This window comes from Conger conger, chromosome 2 (genome assembly GCF_963514075.1).
Source record: "Conger conger chromosome 2, fConCon1.1, whole genome shotgun sequence".
NCBI classification, from domain to species: Eukaryota; Metazoa; Chordata; class Actinopteri; order Anguilliformes; family Congridae; genus Conger; species Conger conger.
In genome coordinates, this window is record NC_083761.1 from 66101365 (window position 1) to 66122543 (window position 21179).

Below are 21179 nucleotides of genomic sequence, written 5' to 3' on the forward strand. Positions count from 1 at the left end.
TTTTTGTCCTCGGTCATTTCAATGCTTTTTTAGTGTGTGTACGCACGTGCGTACGCTAATTCAACACATTAAACCATAGGCTATTGGAAGTTAAATAATTAAGCAACCAAAGCAATTTAAAAAGATGAAAGAATACAAATAAGTAGATTCATCACAAACCTGCATACTCTGCATATTCACATTCAAGTTATATAGACATGTGTGATGTCATACGCATTTCATTTTCAGCCCACCCAGTTGCTCTATTTCTTATCTTCTTAGCGCAAATTAATAATGACAAATGACTTGAGTTTTTAGAAAGGTGTTTATTGTATTTTTCTTTTTCATTGTGTGTGGTTTCATTTGTGTAACACATTTCTCAGAACTCTATAAAAGTTATTACTGGAGAGCCCTTTCCTTTGAAAGGGTAAAGTTATTGAGATGAAGGCAATGCCCTGTCAACTTCTGATTTTGCTGTGAAGACTTGAGAGTGAAGGTGTGAACTGAGAATCGGCTAATGGTGCACGTGAGGAAAGAGATGTAGATACTGTTGGTAAAGAAAGGGTAGGATTACAGCGCAAATGCACTTGAGGGAGATCTGCGTGGAGGTAAACTACTGACTTGTGTGGACTGGCCTAGGCTACCATGCTCAATGTACACTCGTCACATGCACCACAGCTCTGTGGTCTAGGAAAGACTAGGTAGTGCGTTCATCATTAGTATTACTGTCCCTTTTAAAGTACAATGCTGCATTTTTTATTTATTTTACATAACCATCCAATATTACAAACAGCTTCAACAGATAAACACATGTAACATGTAACAACACTGACAACAGAGCTACACTAAACAAATTATAAAATAAGACTCATTTGAAAAAAATAATACAAATTAAGGTCTACCTATGGGATCGCGGTTCCTAATCAGCACAAATGTTGTCAGTTTAAATGAGACTCTAGGTAAGATACCCGTAACCTCAGACCATTTCTGGTCCAGAGTTGTGAAACCATCTCACAGTATTGTTTTGGATGGATAACGGAAACACAAGGATAGACACAGAAATAATCTGACCCAGAATACGAGATGGGGTGTCATGTATTGAGGGCCAAAGCATGTCTGGCTTAGGGAGATGACTCATATCTTTTATAGTCAGAGTGAAGGCAGAATTCACATATGAAGTCTGTGTGCAGACTCATTGGACTGGAAAACTGACATCTCAAATTCTCAATTGGGGATGGATGCTGCGCATCACAGAAAGAAATGCAACATTCTGTCAACATTAAAAATACTGTAAGCAGCCACTCGCTGCCAATATAATTCCACTACAGTGCATTTTGTTCAGGGTTGTGCACACTCCAGTTCTAAAGCACCTCTTTCCACAACTATACTGTATGGGGTGTAAATACTATGATGCCAGTGTTGAAGCTGCAGGAACAATCCTCTGCATGACATTTGGAGCTATCCCTTTACACAGCATCTCTGATCATGACTGGTCTCTTGCATACTGCAGAATCACAAAGCTTTAAACCACTTCTTTTGATAAATTATCAGTGTATTCTGTTTAAAAAATAAATCAGGCAAATGTAGATTTTAATCTGGAAACGTTTAGAATGTAATAGGGGTATCTGTGGGCATAAGAGGCTCACAGAGCAGAAAATACGAGGCCACTTTTTATTTTAGTGTTTTGTGTTTTGTGTTTAGTGAAAAACTCCAAGCTCACTGACCCACGCTCACTTTACTATATGCTGAGCCATTAATGGCAAGTCTGAAGCTAGAAGTGAAGACATTTTCTAATTCCACTAGGTTATGGAACCCAATTTACATTCTCCATGTATCATTAAGACTGCTTCAGAATTACATTCTGAGACCGTGTTGTATGATGAGACATGCTAACCTTAATAGCTCACAAGTATACAGATATAACATCCAAAGTAGATTTTAAGAGGGAAGATCCTTCAGGAGCCAGGTTTGATTCAGATTAAACAGATGCATGCAAATCCAGGTTTAGTTGTCATTTATGAGGAAGTCTGTAAAAAGGTTTGGTGGGATTAACTTTTAACACATCCTTGGTCTGATATATAGGGTCAACCGACTCCTCCAAAGTGGAATAATAGTAATACAATAATAATTAATTAGCAGATTATAAAACACAATTTCTTGGCTGTGGTGCATCTACAGTGCTGGGGTCCCCTTATATCAGTATGGGCCCCCTAAAACCTTGAACAGACATAAAAGAGTAAAACCAGCAGACGTCCAGTGGATGCTTCCATTGACCAATACTCAATAGACTATTGTCTCTCCCAGTGTGAGGTGGGTAGCAGCAGCCACTCAAGCACAGGAAACGATGGGGAGAAGAGGCACGGACAGTTTCTTCAGACCTCTTTTCCCTGCACTGAACAGGACAGAAACCTGCTGACTCAGACTCAGCATATCGCTGGGTGCTGGCTGACGTCTATCAGCTTAATACTGCACTAGGGGAGGAGTCCTGGGTTAGGCTTGAGATGGTCAGGGTCACTGTGTAAAATACCATAAGTGAGGGCAATGACATAAGTTCCAAACCAAACTGTATGGACCAGACGACAATATATTTCAGCCAAAGCCATTCTACTTCTTTTGTATCTCTCTTTTTGAAAGACCCTGCAATGATTCACACCCAAGAAAAGGCCTTCGCTCCATGTTCAAAAAGAGGAGAGGTTGGCAGCTGGGGGTGGCGGGGTCAGAGTGAGTGTGTTTGGGTAGGTGGGGACGTGTTGTATTCCTTGGGTACGTTGGAGGAGGGTGGATGCAGTGCAGAGTGGCTGTTGGAGTCGGGTGGCAGTTACACAGCAAGGGGTCCACGACGGGGTGTGTGTTTGGGGCTCACTGTCTCATTGTCAGTTCCCTGCTCCTCCAGATTGATGTTGCTGGTGGAGGCATGGTGAGGAAGGGGGCCCCGGCCATGTCGGTGTGTTCCCAGATATAACAGACCTGAGAAAGAGAGGCGAGAGAGAGAAAGAGTGAGGGAAAGAGCGAGAGAAGGAAAGAGGGAGGACGAGAGAGAGGAAGAAAAAGAGGGATCAAGAGAGAAAGAGAGAAAGAGAGTGAGAAAGAAAGAGAAAGAGAAAGAAAGAGAGAGAGCTCAGACAAGCATTTAACAAGTCGGCCCTGCCTGAAAGTGAACATCCAATCCCCTGCGAAGGCAAGAACATCTCCATTCTAACAGCACTGCTGCAAGTGTAAGCACAATGAAGATACAGGGGTATATGCATAACTCTACACGTGACCAAGCCACCTACATACATATATGAACGACAGGAATATCTTGGGCTAGGGTAAGCCCAGTACTCAGTTAGCACAGCATTTCAGGCTTATCAACAAAGCTAGCAACACTTTCAGAATATAGTTATATGACTACAGTTCATTTCTAATTTTTTTCAGGAAGTCTTAAAAACATACAATTGGTAACCCACATATAATTTAAAATAATTGTTGTAAAATAGGTTAAGTGAATTGACACCACTCTCCACCTGAGCTACGACATGGCCAGGTGTTAATCTTTAATGGTAATACAATGGCAGCATTAGCTTCCATCACTTCCAGGTTGTGAAGTGTGACAAGTGTGTCAAATGAGGAAGCTTCAAAATCGCCTCCTGCTATACAATTTCTTCAATGCAAAAATTATTATTATTATTTTTTCTCCAGTGCATCTGTTGGGTTTTTCTAAACAATTATGCATATACCCCCAAAGAAGAAAAGGGACATAAGGATCACAAAAGCAATCACACATGCAGCATGTATATCTTACACGTATTTCTAATTATTCACAGCGTGCTCTAGTACAAACTTTTGGTAACAAGTGGAGTAAAATAATGGTAAAACAGGGAGGGGAGGGGGAGCTTTGCTGTATGGTGGATTTATACCCTCCCATTCTTTGTGCCCGAATCTTAACCTTCTGTGTTGCCATACCTATTCTTCAATGTGAACAGGACAGGAGTCCACAGCTGTCCGTTCCAAAGAGAGCGAAGGGAGAGAGACGCACATACAGGGAGACAGGAAGAAAGATATAGAAAGTGATGGGGAAGAGAAACAGAGAGAACAAAACACATTTACAGCACACACAGAGAGTCTGTCGGAGAACCACTGCAGGGGAGGGGTGGGCAGGGCGGGGCATTGGGGCAGTAAATGGGATAGTTGCTAGGATGGAAGTGGCGATGTTTCAGCTGTGATTTCTCACACCTCCTCTCCTTGAGCGTAGTGCATGTGCCCAATGGGACAAAAATTCCTGTGAAGGTCTTATACTCCAATGCAGGCACTGACCCATTTTAACCACCAAGGCTAATGGCTAATGGCTAATGTTCCTTTTTAAGGACTAATTACCGGACATGGCTGTTTGAAATATCAATATTTGATATCAATATATCAGCATTTGAAATTCAATATTTGGTTATGCGGCATAAACTGCCCAAAATTGGAATTTAAGTAAAATTTGAATCAGAACCCAAAGCAGTTATCAAAGTTTTCTAAGATAATAACATACATTATAATGAAATGTGAATGACTAGAATTCAATTTCTGCTATTAAGCACAAAGGAATTCATCTCCACATAGGCCTCACACCACGACAGAGAGAACACCTTACACTCCATTCCAGCAATGACCACAGTAAGATGTAGCGGATGACTGTATGGGCAGGAGAGGAGGAGGAGAAGGAGGAAAGAAGGGGCAGAAGAATAAAGAAATAAAAAGCTAAGGTTCAGCAAAGCGACTTGGAGCTGGCAGACACTGAACATGAACTTGACTCTGGGATGGACTGGACACAGACACCCAGGCACAGACATCACACTGAAAACACGGATTCCACCAGGGGGGAGAAGAGGGAGGGAGCAAACAGCTACCATCTCACTTCTAATAAAACAACAACAACAACAGCAATAACACCATAGGAATGAAGAAAAGTGTGACTTGAAGAACACATGTTTTTTTCCTCTTTTGCTTTCCTTTTAATTAGAAGTTGATAGTGAATCAACTCATTTAATCCCTCAGTCTGTACTTTACCCTTACCAATGCAATCATTTGACCTCTTTCCTAGTATAAGGCTATGGCTATAATTTCCACTTAACCAGAGATGTTTTAAAATCGAGATTTTATTAGTGCATCCAGGTGTTTTGGATGAAATATTTTTGATCCAAAATGATACGAAACGGGGGACAGACGTAAAACTATATTGTATTATTATAACTATACTGTATTGTAATCAGATCCCCCATCTCCTTATTGTAAGGTTTACATCAGGCAACATGTTATTCCACGGCTGTTAAAGTAACCGAATTCACAGGGAAGACTTTTTCTCCATGAAATCAATGGACAGGTTCCACCATGTTTCCCCTCCCCACCCTCACCCCACTCCACTCTCATCTCATCCATCCAGGTTCCCCTCGTCTCAGGAAGTCCATGTTCAAGAGATTGCCACTCACCAGCAAATCGGCCTTCAGGGCACTGCTCATTGTCCAGCCCTGTCAAGCAGGGGGTGTCAGACTGGCCCTGATTGTTATTGTCAAATTCTGGACAAGGCACCTCGCTCCTCCTCCGCCCACCTGCAAGCGAGGTCAGAGGTCAAACAAGAGCAGCCAGCCACAGCAGAGCGGACAAGGAGGCAGGAATCCGGAGCAGTCGCTCAGGCTAATGCACACAGAGGCTGACGTGCGGATGCACAGACATGCATGCAGACATACGGTACACATACCTGCATGGAAAAAGACTAACAAAGGAACCATAACATTCTTATCCTGTTCCCTGCTAGCAGTTCAAACCCATACCCATTCTGTGGTCAATTTCCCCGGTTTACTGAAAGTGTAACCGACAATTCTGGAAGAGGCACACATCAACGCTGAGAACGTAGACGCAGTAATGGGAGATGGTGCATGACTGCTCACATCCAGACAAAGAGAAACACACATCAGTGCTGATATCGAGCTCCCATATACACACAGGTAGCAACAGCGCACACCAGCAAAAACACAAGCATGCTCCCCGATGCCAATATGAACACAGAACACAGACGCACAGGCACTGTAACAGGCACTTGGGTAGGTCATTACATTACCTCTATTTAGGTAACAATCTCAACATGTACAGAATATGATCTACATGGTCTACTGCCTTTGCATTACATCTTGCTTTAGAATCCTGAATGAAATGCAGTGTTTCATTGGCAGTTAGTATAAAACAATGAGATGTGGATCGGTCACAGTGCTGTAATCATGTGCGCTTCTGACACAAGGCAAAGCCTCATGCACAACAGTGCTAACCTATTATTCCTCTGTGGCTAGTGCATGGGGAGCTATGATTCAGCATGCCAGAGTGTTGTTTGCAAACATAAGTCTTAAATGAAGCCAAGGCAGCCACTGTGGCGTTGAATAAAGAATAAATAAGAATAAATAAATAGGTCAATTCATGTTGACCATGCAAAGCAGAGTAGAAATGCCATGCATAACTTACGACCATGGCCAAACTCAATGATTAATATGACTAATACATAATTCTCAGAAAATGCAGTTCCACTTGAACTTTTTATGTGAAAAATTCTCCATTGACATAAAGTCTGATTTGGTGCTGTTATTATTATAAAATGTCCTTTATTGTTTTTTGGGATGTGGCGCCACCTCTTGACCCATGCTTGATATGACACCCACTAAAACATTATCACTGCCCTGTTAATACTGAACCCAGTTTACTCTGGATTTGTTTTCCTGGCACCCTGAAAGTACTAGCTGAATATTTATCTGGATGCCACTAATATGCAACACAAATGTACTGTTTTCATTAAGTGGCCTGCAATTCCTAATGCACAGCCTCCAATGCTGGTTATTTGGAGAACAGCTTAAAGAAAATGAACACATTTGTTTATATAAGCCATATCCAGCAGCAAGGCTTTTGACCAAAGCATTAACATTTTGGATTGGTTAATAACAGTGCAGAACCTCCATTCAGGATTATTATTTTTTGAAATACTGTGCATGCACTAATAGGAAAGCTACACCAGAGACGTATTGACTTGTGCTTGTTTACATGAACAGAGCAATAACATTCAGTTTAAACAATTTGTATTCCTGGGAGCTACATTAGTTGAAATCGGTTAACAAATGTACACATTTGTGACTGAATATTAAGTGGATAGCACTGACATGGATGTCATGTCAGTGCCAAGGGAAAGGCATTTCATTGCATTCTGTCATTTCTATCCATATTGATCAAAAAAAGTTAAGCCATTGAGGCCAAATGCCCTGGAGGTATGAGGAAGCCTAGTGAATAGTGAACAGAGTTTCGACTAAAGGCCTTTCGAATGATTGGTTATCAGCAAATGTAGTCAGAGCTGAGGGCTCATAGTTACCCGGTTCCTGGGTGGGTGATGGACAGTCTTCTTCTGTGACATCATTGCCCTGTACAAAGCAAACAACAACTGAAATGTTCTGAAGGCCAACGGACAGAAAGGATTTCTGAAACTGCAGTCGGAATAATTTGAGAAAAGAAGCCTCTGCTTTTTACCTCAGAGTCCTGCTCTTCTGCCACTGCTGCTAGAAAGTTATGTTCGTTCATCTCAACCGGCGTTTCCTGAAAAGAACAGTTTTCTTCATTAATGCTGACTAACTGCAAATGTAAGCCTAGGTCAAGTGTGTTGTCATAATGATAATGAAGCCTTTGTAGCATAGAAATATTTTTGTTTTTAATTACTTCCTAGATAAATTACTATTTAGCTACGTAACGGAACAAGGTTGAAGATTACTAACTGTCAAATTAAAGTAAATTGAATCTATTTATATAAAAAAAATCCTAGCTTACTTACCCCAGGTTTGTGAGAAATCACACTTTACAAGTGTGAGGGAGGATTTGCATCATCAGCTATAAACTACTAACAAATTGTTCAGGGAAGCCTACTGCAAATATACAGATACTAAATTCAGTATTAGACAAACGTTGGAGACGTAGCACTCCAAACGTGCACGTGGACCATCTCCCACTCACCTCTCCCTCCTGCTGGGACGGTCCCCGACTCTCCGCAGGGGTCTCTGGGCCCTCTCCCTCTGCCCCAGCCAAATAAGAGCCAGACATGGAGGACAGGGTGTCAGTGCTGAGCTGGGAGTGCTGGCTCTGAGAAGAGGCCATGGACATCACAGACTGGGCCAGGCTACTGCTAACAGGGTCTGAACAGGGACACGCACACACACAGTGACTTATGAAGCACTCAAGCCCTCGTCTTATTCACCAGTTACACAAGTGCACTCGCGACGTGGGCCCTACCTTCGGGCGAGGTGATCGTGGAGGATAGGGGTGTCCCAGTACAGGAGGACTGGTCGATGGCACCAGAGGATGACAGGGTGAGGTTCTCACTCTCTGGAGTCACACCGCACTAGGGATAAAACAGGAAGTCACAAGCACACACTGTTCAGCTGTCCTTTTTCTTTCTGTTTATAAATAAATTATGTCGGAGTAATTTAGTGAATAGTGAAACTGGACACAGAACATGAGAGTCCCTCATAAGTGTGAGGCGTTTCTACCTCTTGCTGGTCAGCAACCATCTTCCTCCGACATGCCTGGACCTCTGACTCGCTGCACGACTTCTCATCTTCCTCCTCAGGAAGTACAGATGAATTCTGGGAAAGGGACCTGCCAGGTTCCCAAGATACATTAGCATGAGAAACAGCACAGCTGTGCCTTTTCTGATCAGAAAAAACATCTGTTTGGAAATGAAATCCTGGCCAAATGTATATTCATAATTCACCCACAATATGAAACCCCATTTACGACATTGTATAAAACATCCTTGTGACATGGCAGCCAGGTCACCCACTGGAGCATATAAAAAAAAAGAAAGAAAAGTATGGAAATGGCTCACTTAGAACCACTCTTCTTGAGCTTCAGGCCCTGGCTGGAGTCAATGGAACGTTCCAGAGGCGAGAGAGAGCGGGCAGGTTGGGGATGACTCTCATTTCCGTACGATGGCAGGGTCCCAGAAACGTGCCCCCCTGTCAGGTTTTGCAGTGGGGGGGCAGAGGGAGAGGGGCTGAGAGGGCCGTTGAGGGCCTCCAGGAGTGACACGGCCTCATAACCAGGTGGAATGTGTTCAGAGGCCTGGGGAGGAGCACAAAGTCAGAACCCGGATGCCACAGGCGCTTACAGTACGAGAGAGGGCAGCTTACCTTGCACTGTAAATCACTGACTAATATCAAATCTAAATACTCATGCTTTCCATGACTATAATGGAAGATATTATGATAGCTTAAAAATCAGTGAGTCACTGATAGCACACAATGGCTGCGGCCATTTTTCCAGGACATGCAAATCGAGCAATGGGAGCCCAGCCTAAGTGCATACCGAGTGCTCCTCAGAGTCCGACGTCTGGGAGGTGATGACGGGGTTGAAGCCCGAGGGAGAGAGAGGGCTCGACTTTTTCCTCATCGCGCGGATCTGCAGCAGAGCCCGGAAGGCTGGTGGGGGGAGGGAGAGAGGGCCACAGCGTTCACATTGCAGTCCAGATCATGTTGCTCTGCAGTAACTCATTACTTTGGGCTTGGCGGGACTTTAGCGGGCCAGGCGGCAGAGCTGGCTGTAATGACTGAGGCATTAACTCAATGATTCTTTAGGACATCCTGCATGCTCAGGGACCCTTACGTAGTCGGCAGATGGGGCAGCAGTTGGCTTGGTAGCGCAGCGTGTCTGCACAGGCGTTGCACAGGCACAGGTGTCTGCACGGCAGGATGAGGGTGTCACGGACATCAGACAGACACACCACGCACTCCGCGCTGTTGTCGCTAATCTCATCATCTGCCACCTTGAGGGAAGAAGAACAATGCCGACTTTAACCACCAGGCTCTACTATACTATCAGTGTAAAGAGTGAAGAACAATGCTGACTTTAACCACCAGGCTCTACTATATTAGTACTTTGACACCCACCCACCCACCCCCATTGCCCCAGTTATACCTTTGACTCCTGGCTGTTGTATTTGTTCTCAATGCCATAAATTTCCTGAAGGAGGTAACTGACTCCATCCACCTGGGGAGAAAAAATATCTTAATTATTACCTTTAAAATATTACAATTTTAGTCATATTTAAAAGTGTACAGTGAACTTGATCCTTTATGTCATGCAGTATTATGTATTCCATTTTACAATACAAAATAAAAGAAAGATATAATGCTGAAAATGGCAGTGCGAAAAATTGTGCAAGGCATCATATGTGGAAAAACCTGTTTAGGACAAATAACAGCTACTACCATAAATATCTCACTGTGTCTACGCCTATTAAGTGAACACAGAATAATCCAGGTGGTCCAGCCATGCTGAGCAGTGGAAGTAAAGTTGGGAAAGTAATGAAAAGTGCAGTGTGCAGGATTAAATTAAATGGAACAAGCACATGGAATTTGCTTTTTCAGCAGGAGGATGATTTAGATTAACTAGGAACTATAAGAAAACTTTCTGCCAGCACAGAATTAAATGTTGGCTCCCATGAATGGATTTCAGTTCTTATCCTCAGTAAATTAAAAATATATATAAACACCCTTTTGTGTTGACTTCCACGTAGAGATATGCAGCTTCTGTTCATTCTCCTCTGTGAAATTAAATATTTCCAAGGCTTTCCAAGTATTTGCATTTGTTTCACCGTTTGACTAATTACAATTACAACATAATATTTAAAGCCTACACATGGCAGAACATGCACCCTTAGGATCCCAGTTTTACAATTATCAGCATTTTACTTGTACAAGAATTTTCAGGGTAAGGCAGGTTACAAGAATACTGCATAATGTACAGTATTACATGACATTACATTAGAGTATAACCTTTCACCCAGTCTTCCTCAGTTTAGACACAGACACAGAACTTACCACTTGTTTCTGCTTCAGAGGTTTAACACAATAGCTGCCATCCATGTGCTGCAGAGAAATAACATCTTAGCTACATTTAATTTCATCTATACAGACAAAACACCTAAAACAAAGCTAAAATATCTACATTTCCCATTTATTTTGCCATGAACTGTTAAATACTGTATATCATAAAAAAACTATAACCCCCACACCCACTTCTGACCTTGATAGTCCTGGTTACACAACAAAGCCAGACAAAATATGACTAAGTGAATTGAACCCATAACATTTCAACACAGTCCAACAGAACAGCAAACACACAATTGCACCGACTCTGGTACTTACCTTCTCAAAAGTGGCCAGGAGTACATGTGAATGCCCTAAATGCTCTAAGAAAACAAACATGGTTTAAATTAAAATACAAAAAACTCCCAATTCCCCAAATATAGTAAATACAGAATGAGACATTTACTTTTGTATATGTACTTATGCTGAAATTGAGTCAAAATGTCAACCAACACATTGTTAAAAAAAACACCACCCTGTATTTCCCAATGTGACTTTTTCCACCTTACACAAACAACTTTTAAGAGTGCATGTGTTGTGCCTTCACTTTAAATAATTCCCCATTTAGTGTCCATATGTTGTGTCTAACATGGTGCACAAGGTTATCTTCCTTGTCCCATAAAATCCAAATCTATACCCGTTTTGTTTCCTGATGTCTCTCAAAAGATTGCCACTTTGAGAACTGATTGACAATGTGTATAATAGGGCTCCCAGTAGAAGGCCTCAAACTCACCTTCGCCCTCATCCACCACTGCCTGCACTACCATGGGGTATATGTCTTTGTCCATGTCAAACAGCAGCTGCCAAGACAAGGTCTGTTGTGACTCACTGCTCTTCCACACCACTTATGCACATTGGCTACTGTTACCTAGATAATAACATTCATATTCTGCACTGTGTCTGGAGGTCATATCATTTGGCATGAATTATAAATCAAATAAGAATGTGATACTGTAGCATAAAATAAGATATGAACAGCCACATCTTTTACAAGTCCTTCCATCCACACATTAGCATCCACCGAATGAAAGACTCCTTTGTAAGTGATCCATCCCAATTGACAGCATAGAAAAGCACAGAAAAGTACCTCTTCTTCAGCCCACTCGGAAAGGTTCACAGAGTGGGAAGGCAGGCAAAACTGCTGGCAGACTCCTCTCTTAAAGTGTACAGTCTCAGACTGTAGAGAGCTATCCTGTGGTAGGTATCTGCAACGATAAATGCAGGTACATGCATATTTAAAGACCTCTGATGCAAAACAGCATGCACAATTAGTTATATTACGGTTCCTGTGCAAAAACTGCATGCAGAAAAGAGCAGAAGTAGAGAGCAAACACAAAGAATTCTAGTAAAGAAGATACAACAGTTCTGAAAATTGAGAGGACTACCAAAAGGCAACACAATACCACACAATCACTCCGATTCTCTCAGTGCCCCTTAGTCCCCGTAGCCCAACTTACATGGGCACACCATTGTGGAACTCCTCTATGGCCTGGTAGAATATTGTAATGGCAACTTGAGTGTCAGCATCAAAGGTGAACTCCACGTTATAACAGGCACGGCCCTTCCCCACATCCTCTCTGGGCAACTTCACATCCTCACTGCACCTACATTTTCACAAACATAGATACAAAACCCATAACATCAGGGAAAGAAAAGACATTTTCAATCAAAGTATGTTTCCTACTGTGTTGACAGTCAAGTTTAGAAGATGCATATGAAAACATTGAAACAAACAAAAGAAAGTAGTTTATCAGAATAACAAACTGTAAACACAATCGCTGTCCCTGATACTTTCCCCACTTACTGCCAATCATGCCCCCCAACAAGAGATTAGAATAATAATTCCAGAATACCGGGAAATAATAAAAAAATATAATCATAGTCACCACAAAAATCAGTCATCATCACTGTCATTAACATCATCAAAGTGCTCACACCATAAACACCTGTTTCATCATGTGTGACTCACCGAACAAGTCTGAGCGTATCCTTGCGTATGTTGATGAGGCTGCGCAGGGTCTTGACTGGCTCCTGAGGTGGAGGGGCAGCATAGGGAAACTGGAAAAAGGCCAAACAAGCAAAATAACAATAAAAATTCATTTTTCCAGCAAAGAAGATTGATTTCGTAAAACATGGGTTTTTTTTTTTCTTCTAATCATGCAGGGCCTTAACCCTGACAAAATGAAATACATTTTTTAGGGGGATTTGGTCCCACTTCAACAGAAGGAGTACAAATAAAGAATGAGTGGATTTACTGAGCAGAGAACATGGGCTCCACATAAGAGCGAATGGAAATACAGCAGTATGCAGTCTGACAAACACAGGGACAGGGCACCCTTCATCCTTCATTCAGAGGTTTTACTGCCCACACTCCAGCTGAGACCAGATGTGTCTTTACTGCTTCTGAACTGCCCCATTCACAGACAAAATGAGAGACTGCCCAGAGAAACAGTGCACTTTCAAATGCACAAAGGAACTTAGTGAGCACACATATTTAAGCACTTCTTTGCTTTCTTTGAGTTCTTCCCTTGTGTGTTTCTGTATCAGTGAATGCATTACCGAGAACACATTTGGTAGCCGCAACAGACTTTTGCATTACATTTATTTCTCAATACAATCACATTAAAACCTTCATAAAGATGTGAGCTGAGAATTATAAGATTCTAACTGACATTTTTGACAAAAATTAGTTTGTGACATATCCATGTTATTTATAAGACACTAAATACAAGTTTTATAAAAATTTTATAAAAAAATACTCAAAAGTATGAAAAATGGCTACATTTCGCAAATAGTATTTGCATGGAGCCCATTCACTTTGGAATATTTGAAGCTCAATATCTCAAAACAACTCAGAAGGACGCAGATAGAACCTTCTAATTCTCAGCTCAAGAAGACACGGGGTTAAGAGAATGATGCACAGAATTTAATAGTGGTAAAACTAATATGCAGCTCAAGTCAGGCATAGGGATAGGAAACAAGGAGATGGGGGTGTGACATATTTTTGCCCTTGTGAGACCTAAAGAAATACCTATTCACATGGAAGTGAAAATTTTCTGCACAATGGGGCAGTAAGAAGACAGGGTTGGATTTTTCTAAAATGGGGCCTCAGGGATGTCCACGTGCAGGGAAAGCTGTGAGCCTGTGTGGACCTGTGGGTCAGGACTGGATGCACGCCTGCCTCTCTCAGCTCCTCCCCTTTCTACCCCCGTCAACCCCGCCCTTTCATCCTGTCCCAAGTCCCCCCTCCTTGAAAGCCTTTCTGTATTACCACTGGTAAGCTGTTGCCTAAATCCCTTGCAATACCAGGCAGCCTGCTTAGAAAGAGAGCAAGCTGTTGCAGACACATGCATTTAAAATCAGATATATGAACACATACATATACCTGTATGTACAAATGTAAACAAGCACACATACAGGCACATAGAAACAACAGCCATACAGGGGAGCTTCAAAGATCTGAACCACACTACCATTAGCACAAACACACAGGAAATGCTATACTTCCTGTCTGCTTCCTTTATGGCTTACTTATCTATTTAAAGGCATACTATGCAGGATTTTCACATTGAAAATATGAGAAAAAGCAAACAGTACTATGATGCACAGACAACCTGCGCCTGTGTTCAGTTCTGCACAATACCTTGCTTGCTTGTATTTCTGATTCTAAAAACTGCTTGGGTCTCTTCTGGGCATAGGCTTTTTTAATTTCAGTGCTGTATCAGAAAGGCATGTGTGAAACAATGAAACAATAAAAGGAGGAGGAGGAGGGCAAGAGGAGATGATTGGCTACTACAGTGGTGAGATGGGTTTGTGAGAGATTAGCCATGGTAGCTAACCATTAATCAAGTGGCTGGCAAGCTTTTTGCAACATTAGATGGCCGCCATGTTATTAGCCAACGAAATTCAGTTTTGTACGTTGCTGGATGGCCATGATAGCTGGGTCCTCTATCAAAGGTGAACTCCACTAGTACTAACGTTTCTGGTTATATTTTCAGGAGATTCCACCAGTGTATTTCCTCTCCTGGGCAAGGAGCTCCTGCCTAAATCCCGCACTTTCAGAAGATGTCTTCTGAGAGAGATGAGATTTCGGGTAAAAATAAAAGCAACCATGAATTGATGTGTTTGTGAGTATGTGTGCTTCTGTTACAGAATTGTGCAATGCTTCGTTCCAGGCAGGCTAGAGCAGATTGAAACCTAGCTAGCACTGGTTCTTGAAATCACCACTAACTTTTAGCTAGAGTTAGCCAACTAAACATGAGTAACGTCATTTAAATAGTGACTAGTAAAGCAGATGTTTCTCAAATCACATTAGAGCGTGGTTACTTAGCTCACTGCGATCATGGCAGATGGTAGTCTATAAGAGCTACAAACAAAGCTGCCAACAGCTAGCAAGAATGATCTTGGGGATTGAGAATGGGGCGTAGACATTTTTTGTGTGTAAACACAGGAGGAAAGCAAGGAAATAAATACTGCATAGTATGCCTTTAATTAACCAACAGATTAATGCAAATGCAACTTCATATGCTACATATAATGTAGAAAAGAGTCCCAAGATGACAGCCAACATTAAAGGGATAGTCCAACTATTTGGGAAATTCACATTTTGACTATCTTACCCATAGACAATAAGATTGATACCAGTTTCAGGACACACATGCATCCACTACAAAAATATTAGATTATATCTACAGGTTGCATGGTAACTGCGCTACCACTATGAATGGCTTCAGATGGATGTTCAATGTTAGTTCTGCTAAGTTAAGTGATGGAAATACAAGCGGGGGTTGGGGGTTGAAAAATATACATGTCAGTAACTGTAAACTGGTGCTCCCACTGCAGCCAATAGACCTGTATGCCTGGCAACCCCAAACTTCAACCGGATGACTTGAGGTAAAACATGCATAAAAAACATCTATACATGTTCTGAAGAATCTTCTAAACATGTCTGAACATTCTAAACATTAAATGAGAAAGAATATTTTGAGTCATCTACATACAGGAACTGGTCTGTTCCCTAGGAAGTTGAGATCAGTGTTCTCCCCAAACAGATAGCCTTCTGGGTGGGTGGAGTCAAACTTCTCCCCGCCCATGATGAAATGGCTGGCAAAGTAGCTACCTGTAAGAGATGAAGGGAACAGTGAGTGCATTTAGATACTTATTTGCCCCTTTGGAATGTTCCAGAGCTTGTTTTTCCTCTGAAATTAGTGATGCATTAACGTGGTCCATAATGGACCACACCAATTGCATGCATAGGAAAAAAATGTTTGTTTTTTTCAGGAAACTGTCTCTTGGAATGCAAATGCAAACTGCAGCACTGAAGTGTAGTTGTGATAAAATCATGGCTATACGTGAAGAAATGGGTCAGATGTCTAGTGTGTGTTAATTAGCTGTCATTTTTAACAAACAATAAAAATAGCAGATGTCCACATGTAAAGGTAATTAGTGATATGGGCCTTGTTTTCAAAAGTGCCCCCCATTGACTGTTCTCCCAAATTATTTTTGTGCTCCCATACAGGAAACATTTTGCAATCCATAATAGATGGTCTCCTCTGTCACTGGCTTTCGCCTTTCCTTCAGCTGAATAATTCAGTGCTAGAGCTCCAGAGGTCTAACATTCCAGAACCTTGTTTTATCAATGACACAAAGTAAAAAAGTACTCAGGACTGAGGCCACACAGATTTGTCATAAGATTAATATTACTTTCCATAGCTCCAAACATTCTCTTTCCTGCTTTACAGCTAGGAATAATGGAAGTACCTTTCCTAAGTCCTGACATCTCTCAAACATGTGCACACAAACCACTAATCTGGCTGTCCTCTCGCAATGAGACCCACACATCTATGGAGCAAAGAAGTCTGCCTGAGATTTTACCTAGGAAAAACTAGCTGCTTTCTTGCCTGACCACCTACAGGCACTACAGCCTGATAATGAAGGAAGTAGCAATTACCAAAGACAGACTTTTTCCGCTGACAGCATCAGTCTCATAAAACATGTCCTTTAACACAGGCCACTGCAGACTTAATGTAAAAAGTAATGGCTTTATTTTTTTGATAAATTAATATTAAGGTGTTTACTGAAAGTTTGTTTCTCAGAATTTCTGCACCACTAAATAGATGGCCAATGTATAACTGGTTTTGACACTGACAATGTTATAAAATAGTGTGCATAGTTTTTTGTTTTTTTTAAACCTATTTTGTGGTAAATGGACAGCGCTTTACAATTGATGCCTCTCATTCACCCATTCACAAATACAAGGCACCAGCCAGCTCATTGGGAGCAATTGGGGGATGGGTGTCTTGCTGAGTGACACTTCGACACACCCAGGGTAGAGGCTTGAACTGGCAACCCTCCAACTGGCAGACAACTGCTCTTAGTTTAGTTTTTAGTTCCAGGATACCAACCTGACAGAGATGTGAACATTACCTGAAGCTCCTGACTTGTATCTGCATGACTGTATGCATTGCACTGCTGCCACACAATTGGCTGGTTAGATAATCACATGAATAAGTAGGTGTACAGGTGTTCCTAATAAAGTGCTCAGTGAGTGTATAGCCAACTTCAATTTGCTCATCTGTTCATTTCTCAGAACTTTCCAGTTAGTGATTTGTTTCTACAACCTATTAAAAATGGCCTGGAAAGATTCTTCATAATAAAGGGATAACAATTTTCAACCAATGAGCTTTAATTATTGTACAGCTGTATAATGTTTTGGTACAGAGTGTCGGGCCGTCAACTGTGTACTTTGAAACCCGAATTTAAGGACTATAAAAACAGGCAGAGGTTGAGTGCCAGTGAGCCTTCTTCAATGATAGGAAGGGATTTACAATGGTCTTGTAACAATGTTTTCAGACAAACATCTTACCTATTGTACCTTTAAGCAATGAATAATGAGGTTAAAATGTAGACAGCCATCAATTGAGGGAATTTGCATCCATATTGAGTGATCCGTGTCGGAATTACATCCATTTTTATACATAGTTTCTCAATTTTATGGAAGCAAAAGTCATCGGACAGTTAGCCTCTCAACTGTTTTTGATTCAGGTGTATTAAATCGCTTCCTTGGTGCAGGTATAAAAAACCTTTCAGCATCTAATCTTGATTCTAGGCTTTTCATTGCATTTGGAGTCTGTTATTGCCGACCAGAGATGTGCCCTGACAGTCAAGGACACAAATATCAGGCTGAGAAATAAGAAAAACAGGCAGAAACATAGGCCAAACATCATTAAGAAGAATGAGAGCATTCACCAGAGAGCATTTATCGCAAAGGGACTGGTTGGCCAAGGAAGCCCTCTACAGTTGATGCCCAAAAAATTCTCCTCATAATGAAGAAGAACCCCCAAACACCTGTCCAACAGATCAACGTTGACTTGAATCAGAGTAATGGCAAGAGCAAAGTTTGGAGGCTAAAATGAACTGCCCAAGAACCATAGCACCCCTGCTCATTTGTGAAACATGGTGGTGGGGTGTTATAGTTTAAACATGTATGGCTGCCATGGGTGCTGGCTCACTTCCCTTCATTGATTATGTAACTGTTAATAGCAGCAGCAGAATTCATTCTGAATTGTGTAGAAGCATCTTATTTGCTCAAGTTCACTTAAATGCCTCCAAATTCATTTGATGGTGCTTCATCCTTCAGCAAGGCAATAATCCCAAAAATACACCAATGCTCTCTTTCTTCTTAACCCCTTAAATCAGGGCTGTGCTAGAGAGGGTTTTTTTGTTTTAATTCCTTTTTTTCATGGTGCGTATTGTAATAGCATATTTTCAATCACTATTGTAACAGGACACAGTTTAATGTTTGAAAGTGTTAAACTCACGGCTCTATCTGTATAACCTATTTTAAGATGCCATTGCATTAGTGACAATCTTTCCTTATTTTGTAACATGTGGGTGACAAAACAAGCGTAGGGGGATCTCGCCTTCTCTGCATTCTGGAAATCCGCATACTACGAGAAATACGCTACATATATTTTCACGGCAAGGATCCAGCAAACCAAATGCATAATAGTTTATAATTCAAACTCAGACAAACGTTGATAGAATGTCCATTGTCTACTTAGGATTCTTCTCTAGAGGAATTATCATAGTTGTTCGTTTCACCATTGTGTGCTTCTACAAAAGTACTTATGCTAATATCTGCATTTTATATAGGCTCTCTGGAACACAATGAGGCCACGTACCAGTATCGGTAATGCAGTTGCAAAGAAAATGTGTTACCCCCACCTGTGTGTAAGAAAATACCTACGTCTAAATAGAGGACTTCCTTTGGAGGTCTTTTAAGGGAACTCTTGTCTGACTGAATATTTATGAGGAAGATAGGGGGAAGAGCAAACACTTTTCTTCAGTGTTTGTATAGTTCAGTAAGGAAAATGCTGTATTTTACACCTCATGCGACCCATAATATCATTTAGTTTCCATGTTCCTTTTGGAGTCTCCAAACTGCCTAGACATAGTTTAGAAAAAACCATTGCAAAATACTAATTTCTGGTGATCTTTTCATCAAATTTGAAAGGGGACTTTGTGGCCACAGCCACAAGAATGTGTCTCCAATCAAAACTGAAAAAAAGAAATTTCTGTGAGAACTTGTGTGTTTGAACTCCTGTAACTGTTTGAGAAATATTTTGAGCAATTCTGACTCTTGGAAAACAAACCCCAAAGGGTTACCTTTCAGAAGAAACCAGGATTATGCCTATAGTCAAAAAGGGTTCAAGAATAATCATTTTATCAAGCTTGTGTCAAGAAAAGGGCCGGTACTTACAGGGTTAATGATGTTCCAAGTAGTTTCACCCTCAATTTAAAGGTGACTGTCTGCATTTTAACCTCATTATGCATTGCTTCATATATATATATATATATATATATATATATATATATATATATATATATATATATATATATGAATAGGCTATTAATGCAACAGACTACGAATAGTACTGTAAGTACATGGAGGCCTACCTACCTATTAGTAGTAATACTGCCCATAATAATTATATAAAATTATACTGTTTAATGTTTTAAGGGGAAAAGCTTATAGCCTCTCAAATTATGTTCATTAACATTAAAAACAAAAAGCGAACGGCTTTAACAACATGTCCAGCAAACAACAGATCACCATTTTATGTTGAAGGCACCAACAATAATAACATGCATACAGCCGTGTGGTATCCGCCATCTGTCTTAGTCACATTACAATTCATGTGAGATTGTGCAGCGCATCATCATGGACTTACCGGATTTTGGCGGATATCGGTAGACAGAATTAGAAGGAATGTCGACCTCTTCCACACCAGCATTTTGCCTACTCGTCAGTGCTCCCATTTCCAGACAAATTTAAATACAAATTCAACAAATCAAGCCACCATTAGGAAGTTTAACGTGAAAACCCTATTGCTCCTTTTTTTGTAATCCTGAACACGACGTCATTTTCCAATTTCTCGCTTTAGTGCTGGTCCTATTTCGTAGCACCTTTAGCCTAGCTATTATTTGAGGTAAAAGTACTTGTTCGGATATCTAATCAAAAGCCAAAAACAGCCACGCATTTACCTTTGACAAACAACACGCAAACCTGCAGTGGTTAGCCTACTGCAGGATACAAACTGCGTCCTTCTAGCTAAGCGCTTTATTATTCCTCGGCTCTGCGACGTGTTCTTATCCAGACTGCGGCGTGTTCCGAGACACTCTTAAGAAAAAATAAACACCCCAGTTATACGAGACACTGGTCTCTACAGCATCTTACAACCCATTATTCCCATCCACTGTTTCATTGAGATGCTGGGATCTATTACAGTCGGTACCCAACCTCCCACTGTCAAAAGACGGCTTTAATGGCTACCTCTGACGTCAAGTCATGGTCCGGTCTCCGGGTTTTGCGCAGTACAATCCAGCTCCCTGTTTGCTAACGTGACCTTCCCGGAGTGCTGGAATGGTTCACTGCAGTGCGGGACTCAATGATACTGATCAGTGGATTGTATTTTCCAAGAAACGAAGTAGAACCCACTCCTGAATACCACGCCAGGTTTTAGTATATATATAAAATTATCATTATTATTTTAGTATAACTATATGTGTATATAAGCTTTATATATTAAAATCACTGGGGGCAGTTTCACAGACATAGATTAAGCTTAGCCCTGGACTAAATTGAGTATTGTATGCTCCATTAAAAATTGTATTTAATCTAGGACTAATGTGCACGAATTTATGAGCCGGGTTTACGGACATAGATTAAGCTTAGTCCTGTACTAAAGTGAGTTTGACATGTAGCATCTCCATTCAAAATTGAAT

The 21179-nt window shown here is 41.1% G+C and overlaps 1 protein-coding gene across 4 annotated transcripts; it reads right to left on the bottom strand.

Annotated features, from left to right (window-relative positions):
* Positions 1 to 290: 290 nt before the first annotated feature.
* On the bottom strand, positions 291 to 20831 carry rnf157 (ring finger protein 157). Of its 4 annotated transcripts, XM_061232761.1 has the most exons (20): positions 20126 to 20695; positions 15893 to 16011; positions 12862 to 12950; positions 12350 to 12496; positions 11980 to 12097; positions 11626 to 11692; positions 11172 to 11215; positions 10845 to 10892; positions 9940 to 10011; positions 9628 to 9787; positions 9331 to 9443; positions 8852 to 9087; positions 8514 to 8622; positions 8257 to 8365; positions 7981 to 8159; positions 7504 to 7569; positions 7349 to 7397; positions 5433 to 5552; positions 3925 to 3959; positions 2809 to 2946 (listed from the first exon to the last, which is right to left on the bottom strand). In XM_061232761.1, the coding sequence occupies exons 1-19, from the start codon at positions 20211 to 20213 to the stop codon at positions 3925 to 3927; spliced, it is 1968 nt and encodes a 655-aa protein (XP_061088745.1). In that variant the 5' UTR covers positions 20214 to 20695; the 3' UTR covers positions 2809 to 2946. The 4 variants fall into 4 exon arrangements, with proteins under 4 accessions (XP_061088746.1, XP_061088747.1, XP_061088744.1 ...); XM_061232762.1 differs by lacking the exons at positions 3925 to 3959; positions 20126 to 20695 and adding an exon at positions 20728 to 20831 and having other exon boundaries at positions 291 to 2946; XM_061232763.1 differs by lacking the exon at positions 3925 to 3959 and having other exon boundaries at positions 291 to 2946; positions 7981 to 8039.
* Between the last annotated feature and the right edge of the window lie 348 nt (positions 20832 to 21179).